The sequence below is a fragment of the Varanus komodoensis genome, unplaced genomic scaffold, assembly GCF_004798865.1.
Source record: "Varanus komodoensis strain SLA01 unplaced genomic scaffold, ASM479886v1 scaffold1, whole genome shotgun sequence".
In the NCBI taxonomy this organism is placed as follows: domain Eukaryota; kingdom Metazoa; phylum Chordata; class Lepidosauria; order Squamata; family Varanidae; genus Varanus; species Varanus komodoensis.
Genome location: NW_025335268.1, coordinates 117,935,035 through 117,947,675, shown reverse-complemented (window position 1 = coordinate 117,947,675; position 12,641 = coordinate 117,935,035). Strand labels below are relative to the sequence as shown.

At 39.2% G+C, this 12,641-nt stretch overlaps 1 protein-coding gene across 1 annotated transcript in view; it reads left to right on the top strand.

Moving 5' to 3' along the window:
• The window catches only part of RNF220 (ring finger protein 220), a 364,723-nt gene that overhangs the window by 317,996 nt on the left and 34,086 nt on the right, over positions 1-12,641 (top strand). Inside the window, exons 9-11 of the mRNA XM_044431684.1 lie at positions 9,898-9,994; positions 11,175-11,261; positions 12,519-12,570. Coding sequence (XP_044287619.1) covers positions 9,898-9,994; positions 11,175-11,261; positions 12,519-12,570 — 236 coding nt within the window. The remainder of the gene's footprint in view (positions 1-9,897; positions 9,995-11,174; positions 11,262-12,518; positions 12,571-12,641) is intronic.

The window sequence follows — 12,641 nt, the reverse complement described above, 5'->3', positions numbered from 1 at the left end:
GGAGCGAGTTCCATGTTGAGAACTTTGATTTTAAATTTGTTTTCTTTCCTGTTAAACCACCAGTGTGAGCTCATCCACTCTTTGCTTTTGCAGCATTACTCCAGCAGAGGAGGGGGGAGGGTGCACACATGTAGCATTGTGCTTACACAATTTTTTCAAGTTTGTGTGTGTGTGTTGCAGTCTCTAAGCCAGTCATTTGACTGTTTTTTCCAAACCATCTTTCCTGAACACAGTGTCTCTCATGGGCTTTGGGGTTGCCCTTCAGCCTCAACTGTCAAGAGGCTGATTGATGCTGTTTTAATAGCATTTTAAAATACAGTTGTTAAACTGAGGCAATGTGACTGTTCTCTTCTCTCACTTCCCCCACTACCAAAGGAGGGGAAATGTGGTTTCTCAGTGATTTTAAACTGTTCCTTGTCTTCGCATGTCGTCTCTTGCACCAGGCGGTGAAACACATTATCGAGTTGTGCTCGGAAAGTGGTTAACTGCGTTTGACACACGCCAACTCCCTGCCTCCACACTGGATAATTGCATTGTCAACTATTCAGCAAAGTGGCAGGTGACACTGTTGCTGGATTGATTGTCCTAGCATTGAGGCTCCTAAGACTGTCAGCTTCCCAATCGATAGCATTTACACAAGACGCCGTGACTGCATCTGTAACTAATTTCAGTTTGAAACTGGCAAGACACTGTGCTGCCCCTATTTTCTGTCGTCATGTATTTAGTGGCTTGCTTCCTCTCCTTGGACTGCAGAGTTTATCCCATTGCACCTCTCCAGCTGTGTAACATGGGTACAGATTTTTTCATTTTATGTAACAAGTGAAAGAATCAGTGGTGGGTGGTGAGGTTTCAAAAGCAGGGAGCATAACTGCAGATGGCTAACTAGTAGCTTCAGTTTTGCAATCAATAGCCTGATCAATTGATTAAATTAACACTGACTTCTTTTCGTCTTCCCAGCCTGGATGAAAATTAGGTTGCAGTAAACATGTTTGTTTAGCTTATAAAATTTAGATGTTTCATCCCACAACTCTTTCCATCAAATTTGAGTGCATTGTTGTTTAAAGAAGTGGACAGCAAGGCCTACTGCTTCTGCTGGTGCTTGTAAACTGGGGCATTGCTCTTGTTGCTTTCCAAACTTGCTGCTTCATGCTCTGCTGCTTTAGAAAAGTCGTCCTCTCAGCTTTTCCGTCCTACTCTGTTATTGGCAGAATTGCAATGTGACTGTGATCCCTGTCAGTGGTACTTATTGATCCAGTGATGTGAACCTGTTTAGTAATTCAAGATTACTTTAATTCTCCTCTTTCCTTTTTTGTTTCCACTCTCTTCTCATGGGAACAATGCACCACCTTCATGGAAATTACACCATTGACTACTAAGCCTTTGCTTGTGTATTTCCCTTGGTGGCAGCCTTCTGCACACAAATGCCTGTTGCTGAATATTAGGCTGGCACAGGGATAGAAGAATTGCCATAGCAGCTTTAGTTATGGAATCTTTTTCCAGTTGCATCTAAAGTGTGATAGAGGCGCAAAGGAAATTTGTATAATGCTGTAAGCCAAGTTCTAAGATACTGTTTACAGGAAGGAAAATCCTTCTGTAGTCAGCTAATTTGCCCCTAAGGTGCAGGCTTGATTATGTTTACCTTGGCAAACAGTAGCCCCACAAAATTTTAACCATCATAACTAATAGTGGTCCCTCTCTTAGAAACTACTTTTCTTGTCTGTTAATAAATCAGTCAGGATGCAGACTTGCACCTAAGCTTAAGTTCATTTTCTTGCAGCATGAAGGGAGACATTAGGGTAGCATTTCTACTGTAGTAATACACATGTACTGGGGGCCTGCTTGTTTGTTCACTATAAATCCTGTGAACCTGATCTGGTGCCTAGTCTTGCCATCTTTCCATGGTCAGGTTAGTTTTACACCAGCTAGGGGCCATGAGCATCAGTAATCCAATTCTTGCTTATTTCAGTGTATATAATGGAACAGAATAATAAAATAATACAATTTAATAAATAATTTCAGCAAAAGTAGCCTTCAAAGGAAAATGATCCTTTACTTTTAAAGGGGCAAGGCAGTTTGTTTTTCTTCAAGCCACATTTATGGGAAGCCATATCCATGCCACTGTATTCTCCTGGTGCTAGTTTGAGGAGATTCCAGCAGCTGAGGAAACAAAAACTGCCAAGAGCTTTTCCCAGGAAATATATGTGAGCCTTGGCAGCATTAAAGTACTTTTATTGCTGATTTTTCTTCTTCTTTTCCATACTTTGGTTATTCCTCTCATAGAAACCAGTGAGTAAGGAAAACAGGTGAAAATGTTCAGCAAGCAACTGCTGTAGGGAAAGTAATTAGCAAAACTTAATATTTTAAAATGTTTAACTTAAGAGTGTATTTTCCACCAAAGCTATTTGAGTTATCCACAAGCAAACAGGCATTTTATTTTTGTCCTTTGCAGTTTTGGTTGAAGTTATGCATCAAGGGAGAAGTAGACTTTGTTGCTTATGCACAGTGAACACAGAAAAGGTCAGCATTGAAGATTTTGTTCTCAGAGCAGCAGTGCAGTCAAGACATAATATGCCACAAGCAGACAGCTTTGCACTAGAGCACTTCCACAGGTGGTTCTGGCAGTTCATTGCCTTGTTTATGTATTAATTAATTTTTTTAGTTCTATTCTCTAAATATGAATTTAAAGGTCCCTTTGTGTGACCTATAGTTTAAAATTAATGACACTACATAGCACCATAGTCAGAGATAGTGATCAATTAAAGAGTTAAAGTATAACCCATAGGAACTCCAGTTGGATGTAATTACTTATACAAATTTGGAATAACAGTAAGTGAAAATGATTGATTCTTAGCAGTCCACATGGTGGAACTCTGAAGTTGCTGTGGGCTACACACAATGCAGTAACTGGCATTCATTTTGCTCCACTATCAATCGGACAAGTGGGAGGTTTGCCAGCTTTAGTAAGTGCTGTAGATAGAGTCTGTGCTTTATCTACTTTTGTTTATTTCTATATTGGCTGGCCCCACAGCCAAAGCTCTCTGGTTGTTCTGTTGTTCATCTTGACAGATGTGATGTTGATGTAATCTTGTTTGTGAGCTTGTTTTGGCAACAGAAATGTTCATACTTTATTCTAAATAACCAGTTCAACTAAGGATGTAGCTGGTACTCCAAGACATTATTTCTTTTTCCCTTATTATTTGAGGATTGTTATTAGTGAACTACTGTGCAAGTGCTGTAGACTTTTCCTTTACGTTAATCTTTTTACTGAGCATAGGCATGTACCTGTATGGTCTTCTGTATCTAAGAACCTTTAAGCTGCTTGAGTTAGAGATGCTGTGTTAGGGATGTTGTGTAACCATGGTAGGGTATGCTTAACTGGACTTCAGTTCTGATAATGCAGGTTTTCACATTGCAAGGAATTCTACAGATGACCCATTCTTAAGAATTGGCGCAATTTCTCTCTTAGCACTGTGCAGTCACAAGCCCAGATCCTGCAACAGGATCATTCTGTTTGCACAACAAGACAGCACACCCTGGGTCCACCCTTACTCATAGTGAGGCTGCAGTGTATTCAGGACCCATGTGGCTATAGTTTTAAATATAAAGCTGCTGCTCAGGGTTGTCATGTTGTATGAACTCAGGAAGCATGGGTTATGCAAGGGTTAAAGAACCTTTACCTAATTCATGGTCTGCTTTAGGGTTATGGGAGGATTGTTTAACTTTTGCATAATCCATGGTAGCTATGTTAACATGACACCACAACTCCTAAGCAGATGTTACGTATGCAACTTGTTGGCAGTGGACACCACAGCTCATCATGGGTTTAATAACTTAAATATGTTGTGCTAACCTGGTCAGTAAGGTAACAGTACAAATATAATGAATATAGGAGCATTGCAGCAGGAAAAGAGCCTATTTAGCTCTCTTTAAGAAGTTCACCTTTGCTGTTGAAGAAAAGAAATACATGTTCTTGCAAGAAACTTAGAAGGTTTTTTGAAGGGCCATATTGTTGGAAAGCATTATATGAATGCTTATTTTTAAAAACATCATATTGGGAAGTATTTGCTCTGTGCTATTTCTAAAATACCTATATTAACAGAAGTATACCAAATCCTCAGATATGGGATATTTTGAAAGGACGGAAACTGTCGTATCAGTAATGTAAAGAGCTTTACTATGGTGGTGGTGTTTGCCATTCTATAGCTATAACTATAGCTATGTATAGTTATTTTAGGAAGAACCTCTTAAGTCAATAGGATTCCCACTGCAAGTAAAAACTTCAGTCACTGAAAAAAATAATCCATACATTTAAAGCAACGACAAGGGAAAAAATCCTCTTTTCTGGAAAATGTGGCATCTTCATTAATAAAATGATCAAAATGTTGTGTTGATCATCATATTCCATGTCAGCAAATACCACAGAGTAGTGGTGCCCTTCTGTTTACCTTGTAAATGAATTTCATTACATCCTTTCTAATTCTAATATTATACTAAGATAGTAGGTCAGTGTCTTGTTTTTTTTTTTTTTTTTGCCATACTATACTGACAAAATGTTATTTAGAAGAGGTTAAATAATGCTAAACTCAAAGGATGGAAAGAGGACAGTTATCTAACCTGTGCAGATCAAAGCTGTCCTTTTACACATCTGAAGTAAGCCACATTGCTTTTTGCAAAGTTTCTGAACTCATATTCCAGCAGGGATGTTGAACTCCTAGAATGTTGAACACTAACGCAATTTTGGCACTGGGGCCAGCTGCTCCAAGGCCAGGTGGAACAGAGCAGTATACACCAGCTCTGGAGGGCTACTCTGCTCTCAAGGTAAGTGATCTTGATAGGTACATTCTGACTGATGAGAGAGTTTGTCTCCTGAACTGTCACAAGGTTTATAGAGGTGCCACTCAATGCTGGTGCTGGAATTGCTTGTCAGAGCAGCCACCTACAAGAGCAATGGGGATCAGAGTCAGAGCGGCAACTTTGTTTTTTCTCAGCTTAATGGCCCCAGAGTCTGACCTGCATGCTCACTCTTGTTTGTCTGGATCTTTAAAGAGGCATCTTGTATTAAGAATGTCAGAGAATGGTGTTGCTTTATGTTCAGTAGGGTTCTCTGCATCATCAAGGGTGAATGTTGTACATCAAAAACTTTCAGAAGGCTTTCCACATAGGGAAGTCAAATATGCACAAACCTTGAAAGAAAAATTCCATGTATTAAGTTTAAGCTTTGATAGCATCACACTTTCCTAGTCCTGAAGTCAAAAGAGACTTGATATTTTTTATAGCTGCTGCTTCTAATTCTTTTTCTTCTTTGAGTTTACATAAACTGTTATCTGGATATAGTGCTACTAATTTTTAGACTGCCTCATCATATGTGCTCTGTTACTTACCAGTCTGGAGCAGCTATCTAAATGAGCATAAATACTGAGGATTTTATTCTGATCAAGCCCAGGGGATATGGTGGTGGCTTTAAAAGGGATGAGGCAGATTTATGGTGGATAAGTCTATCAATAACTGTTGATTAAATGGAACATACATCTTCAAAAGTAATGTGCTTAATACCATAGGGGGACAGCCCTACAGGACGGTCACCTCCATATCCTGTTTATAAACTTCCTGGTAGCATCTGGGTGACCAGTGTGAGAAACAGGATACTGGAAAAAATGGGCATTCTTATTTTCTTACTGCACGTTTGGCAAAATGTAAAATACTTCATAGGAAAGGGGCATAATCAAAAACAAAATAATGGCTCCTATTGCCCTCCAGAGGCTCAGTTTGTGCCAAGATTTTGCCTTTGAATCTGTTTTGTATCCCAGTCTACAGCTCTGAAATATGTGTATTATTAAGACAGCACTGAGCACATGTTGCGTGTCCATCCAAGCTTAAGAATTAGGGCTTCTAGAATAATTTGCAGGTACATTGCAGCTCCAGTGTGTCTGTTTAAAAACTATGAGAGAAATGTTGGCTATAATAGGGTGAGATTCCTCATGGCTAAAGATGGACCTGAGGAAGCAGCTAACTAGCTAGGCAGGCATGGAGGTGGGCATTGATGCATGCATACACAGTTTCATCTTCTGCCACAGCAGCTGTGTCTTCCTTTGCTTCAATAGTTACTCTTTAAGTGGAGCAGGGATAAGAGCTCTAATAAGCTGTGCAGCATCTGAGAGCAAATGAAGTCTCAGAAAGAAAGGCTTTTCAGTTTTGGTTTTTGGAATTTGTAGCTAGGTTATCAATCTGCCAGTAATTTTGTTGCAGAATTAAGAATTAGTAGGGAAACGGCAGGAGAGATAACTGAGCAATCAGTGCAATAACCCCTACTAGAAGCCTCACAATGCCTCTTTCCAACTTCTCCCTTGAAGAGCCTCCTCATGCTAGTTCTGATGCTTCCAGAATGCTGAAAATTAAATGCTGAAGCAATTAATCCTGCCTCTATTCTTATTAGTGCCTGGCAGGCTAGCCTGCACACACTTATACAGTATGTGTGTACCCTCTCTCTGCCCCAAATAGAAAGTAAGAATATGTAAACATTAAAATATGGACGACAGATTGGTTTGCACTCTAAAAGTTCACAATGTTAACTCAGGACAGAGGTGTGTTCTCCCCCACCCTACCTCAGTATTTGTGTTGCTTCTAAGAACCATTTGGGTATATTAGATCCTGCATTGTGCTTGAGGGCACTGACTTCCAGACATTTTTGTTGGGCATTGTTCATTGTTAGAGACATTTTTCAGTCTTGTCTCTTCCAGGATAGAATTGTGCTTACATCAAAGAGTTTTGGGGTTTTGTTTTGAATTTTTGAGCCCTTTAGCACTGTATTCGCATATATGTGCACTGAACAGGTATGATCCTATCAGGATGTCTTGCTTTTAAAGCCTCTATTTAATCCATTTACAACCATTCTTATCCAGAAATCTGGTTTGAATGAGCCTAGGATGAATAATTAATATCAACTGGTTTAGACCTCAAATATTTAAACAGCTGCCGGGGTGTTTTCACTGGCTCTGCACAGTCAAGAAAATGTGAACAGGTTGAGTTACAAAGGTTCAGCAAAAGCCCTGACTATGATGGGAGTATCCCTAAACCCATGTTTATCCCTAAACAGGATCTGGTTTATGGGCAGTTTCATGTCAGGGGTGGCAGAGCTCACTGTTTAGATGCTTCTGTTATAATCCTCCCTGATGGCACGTCAGGAAATAAAATATTTTCTCTCTGTCTCAGTACAGCTTAGGGCAGAGATCCATGACTTTGAATCAAACAGATAGTTATAGCTTATGTGTCCAGTTTTCCTGTAGATGTATGGAGCAAGCTTTATTCCATATACTGAGGACTCTAGGCCACCTCTGGCACCTACAATACCTGCTGTGCTCTGCTTACTCAAGTGGTGGATTTTACAGACAGACTTTTTTTTCTCTGCCAAAGTCAGTTGCTGACTGGAATATAGGAAAGTAAGATGCTCACAGGCATGGCACTGGGAAGTAAATTTCTTATGTATACACAAGATTCCAAACTCTATCGGAACTAATACAAGATCATACACACTGATTAATGCAACATGTAATTTTGACTTCAGAATGCATTTAACATGGTTATACATGGATAGTTCAGGAAATGTTTGGCAATACACCTATGTGATTGCTGAATTCACTAAAGAACACAGGTAAACTGACACAATATAGGACTGAAAAACATCTGCCAGCAACACTTGTAGAATTTAATCTATCAGCTAAAGTTTGGAATGAAAATATTACATGGTTTGTATGGCTTAGACCAGTGGTAGAAAACCTGGTGCCCTCTGGATGTAATTGTTACATTTTTATTGTATTTTAATGTATTGTATTCTAATCAATTTTAGTTATGCGTGTAATTCACATTGAGTGACATTTTTTTGGTAAAAAGGCAAAGTACAAATCAAAGTCCCAGAATACTGATAATTGGCCATGCTTAGTGGGGCTTATGGGAATTGTAGTACAAAACTTCTGGAGTACACCAGGCTGCCAATCTCTAGCTCAACCAGTAATTAACCAGGGTATAGAAAAGCTATGGAAAATGCAGTTTAGTAAAGATACTTGGGCTTTTTTCATTACTTTATGTTCTGACTCATTCTACATTGTTAGCATATCTCAGAGTGTCTTCTAACAAGTAAAAGAAAAAGAAAAGATGCCTCTTGACAAATCCTAATTGTGAGCTCCTAACTGAAGAATTACAGGAGCCACATGAGTTTTCCCCATTGGCTATCTCTTTGTGACTTATTTGGGAGACTGCTGGATATGAATTGATCATATTCTTCAACAGCCTTCTCCAGACTATGTTTCCTCAGTTTTTGTTTTAAATAGTCTGGGATGGTGGAAGTTGTAGGCCAGAACATCTGAAGGGGGACACACAGGTTAGGTAGAAATTCCACTCTAAGCTCTCTGCTAGCATGCTGCCTTTTAGAAACCTAGCAATCTACATAGCCTGTTGAAATGTGATGATAATATTGGTTTCTTGGGGTTCACTATTTAGTTTTTGAGCACTTCTGGAAAATGCAGTTAAGAAAAGTAGAGTCTGACTTTGGTTAACCTAGGGACAAAGCCTTTTGCTACTAGGATCTGAACTGATGGGTTCATTAGGCATATGGGATAGAAGTGCGATTGCTTAAAAGAAATTCATTTCTTACAATTTTATATCAGTTTTGATACAGAGGGGAAATACAAAGGAATTTCTATCCAAAATTCCCAGTATGTATTGTTCCAGTATATATTAAGTTAAACTATAACTTCTGCTGCACAATTAAAGGATATGGGTGGGAAAGAAGGGTGTGTCCAGACTATAAGCCTTTTAAATATGATATGGTAAATCTTGATGCAGGTGAAGCATATATGTATATAGGCTCTTGTGCATAATAGTGTGAAATTGTACTGCTTGAACTATTAGGGAGAATTATCACAGTCTTTTAGTAGGTCTACTCTGTGTTAGATCCCCAAAGTATTTTGATGAACTTAAAGCACCATAGATGTTTTAGGCAAGCCATTGTTGAGAAGTCTAGGAAATGGCAATTTATACTGCCCTTTGGGGAGGCTGTACATACAAGCTAAAGCAAAGAAGCTAGCAGGGATTCCAGGGAGATTGTCCATATTGCTGAGTTATCCATTGTCTAAGTGTAGCATCAAATGACAGTTAAAGTATCCAGAAAATAAATACATATTTGAAAGCAGTATTCTAGCATTTATGGATACAAAGGACTAGAATAAATTTTGAATATAAAAATACCACTTCAAGATTCAAACAAAAGAAACAGGTAAATGGAATATCCTCAACATTTTGCATCATTTTACTCATTTATTTGAAGTGTATAACAGCAATTTTCTGATTGCAGGATCTGGAATTCCTTGTAACATATGACTGGGTGTTGGGTTGTGCCATCTTGGTATTAACCAGATTTCTTGCTGTCAGACACCTCTGTTTTACTGTAGCTTGTCTCCCCTGCTCATTAATATCTGATATGTTCTAGTTTGGTGCCTGTGCATGTCCTTATCATTCATCAAAATGCCCTTATCATTCATCAGAATTCTCTTATGTCTTATCCCCTTTTTAACAGGTAGGTCAAAGTTGAAAAGTAGTAATTCTATAAAGTGTTCTTTTCCATAAATAAAAAAGAACAAAATTTGTTCCCTCTTAAAACTTAGGAAGTTTTAAACAATTTGTACCATTGCACTATATCCAGAAAGCCAATTTAAATAATGTAAATTAAATCCTTGCAAAAATGAGCCCAAAGAACCGTGATTGCAGCAAACCTATATAGAGGTGATTCCATTCACTCTTCTACTGCCATGCTCAACTTTGTGTCTCTCCCAGACCACCACTTTGTTATCCTTTGCTTAGAGTACCCTGTGCTGATGGGTGTTCCACATATTTTTTTTCTTCCAGGGTCTGGGTTCGTCATGTGCAGTGGTAAGGAGAACCCAGACAGTGATGCTGACCTTGATGTGGATGGAGATGACACACTGGAATATGGAAAACCACAGTATCATTTTCTAGAGAGACTGATCTTCCACCAAGTCAGTGTGGTTTCACTGGAATCACTTAGACCCTTCCTGCTTCCCTAATCCATGCATTCATTCTGTTGAATACAGGGGTTCCACAAGTTGTACATGCTCAACACCTAGTAGATGTCTAGGTGATTTACAGATGATCAGCAGACATTTCTCACTCAAACTTGTTGAACAATAGGAGCAAAAAAACATTCTCTTTTTTATTATTTATTTATTATTTATTTATTAAAACATTTTTATGCCGCCCCATTCGCCGAAGCCTCGGGGCGGCTCACATCAATAAATTAAAATAATTATAATATAAATTAAAATATAAATATAAAATTATTATTGAATTTATATCCCATCTATTTTTCTCTTACAAAAACTCAAAGTGGCATCCATGGCCCTCCTCTCCATTGTATCATCACAACAAATCTGTTCAGGTAGGACTAGCCTGTGAATCACTGACTGGTCCCAAACCACTCAGTAAGCTTCCTGGCTAAGTGAGAACTAGAACTGGGATCTCCCAAGCCCTTAGTTAAACGCTGAAACCACTACACCATGTTGGTTCCCTTTCTCATAATTATAATGCTGAAATGAAGAACGCTTGGGGTAGTCTTGAATGGATTTTTCTATGGAAGGACTCAGAGCTCTTTTCAGTCCTAGTACTCGAAACTAAGTTCAGTCTCAGAATTCTTTGATTTTCTGTGTAACACTTTTGCACTCGGTAAACCTTGGGATTGTATTAAAAAACTAAGGTGACCCCTGCAAGCCTGAAGCCTGCATAGTCTTCCACTAAAATGAATGACTCTTCCCGGTTTCTAGTAACTCCAAACATTCTGTTACTGGCTGAAAGTCTGCAATTTCCCCTCATGCTACTTTCAAGTGAATACATTCTCATCAGAGAGCAGTTTGGTTTTCCACATGAAAAGGCTCTTGAAAACTAGCCTTCAGTACCACAAGAGGATAGAAGAGTACTTTTGGATGTTGCACATTTTCACTTATTTTGTATTTCATAGCTGAAAGGGTATCTCACATACCCTGCCCCATTCTGATAGTCTCTGGGCAGTTTACAAGGCTGCTCCTGCCTTGATGGCTTGGGATAAACACTAAAGAAAACATTTCCAAAGCATATATCAGGATGTGCTCTCCTTAACCCTTCCTGCTTAGATATACAGAGGCAGATATCATTCCATGTACTGGGGAAGAACCAGGTGAAGCCAAAGAGAGAGAAGCGCTTCGTGGTGCAGTCTTAAAGTAAGTAAAGTAATAGTATTGTGCAGGTGTGAAAAAGGAAGTGTTTCTCTCACTGGGAGAATGGCAAGGACATTTTTCAAGAAGGATGCCTTTTCAGTTGAGTATCAGATTCACAGCTAGGGCAGAGGGCCCCTGGCAAGTAGCGACATGCCAGGAAGGTACAGAGGTGCTGTGGCACAATTGGGCAGCATACAGATGTTTTAAATAAATAACAGGAGGAAGTAATTGGCTGACCAACAAGTAAATGCGAGATGTGGTATCTTTTGCTTGTGCTGCTACTGCGGGGGAAATGCCTTTATCATATAAATTTCAATTTTACTTTTAACATCAGAATTTTTGGCAAAATCTGATTCATCAAATTTTGACTGAACAGGGCACTGAGCTTCATGACTGAGTGGGCCTAGAACCTGGATCTCCCAGGTTCCTGGTCCAACACTCTAACCACCACAACAACAATCTAATGCATCTGATGTAAAGGAAAAGAAGTAGAGCAGGGTGTGATACCGCCCCCCTCCCCCAGCTGTCATTTGGGCAGCTGCATTCTCCTATTGAATCATGAAGGAAGAATGGAACTACAAGCAAAAGAATCTGATATGGTCTTTCATTTTCTCAAATTCATTCATCAGGGTTATGAAAGTTGCTTTTGTTCCAAATCCTGACTTGACAGCAGACTGGAAAACTAGCTTTATTTTCCTAAGGTCTTTCTCAAGTGGTTGGGTGTACTTCTAGAATGATTCAGTTCACTTCTTTGGATAACGACCACCAAAATTGGACAAGCAAAAGTATTAAAAACTTCCACAAAGGGTCTTGTATGAATAGTATCTACATTGAGAGAAACAGTTTTATTACAGAGTTATCACAACATGCTGCAGAGAACCCGTCACCATTAACCAGAGGGCATGGTTGCAATACGTCCATGCAGAATAGAATAGCATTCAGCTATGCTGCAGTGGCAGAGAAGATGCAATTTACTGCCATCAGTGCTGCAGAATAGGTTTTCAAATAGATTGTTTTCATAGAAAAATATGAAGCTGTCATTCTGCTGAGTCAGATCATTGGTCTTTCTAACTCAGTACTGGCTACACTGACTGGCAGTTCTCCTGCATTTCAGGCAGCTCTCCAGACTTTCTGGAGACCCTGGGGATTGAACCTGGGACATAATGCATGCACAACATGTGCTCTGAGCTATGGCCATTCCCATTTTGGTTGAATTTATCTCAAGAATTTTGCTATTGTTACTCTCTCTCCTCCCTGTAGTTTCATCACCCAGAGCTCTTCATTAAATTACATTTATCCACTGGATAAGATGGTACTAAGGAGCAGTATTTTTAAGGAACCAGGACCATTATATGTTTCAGTGAATGGGCCACCAGCAAATTC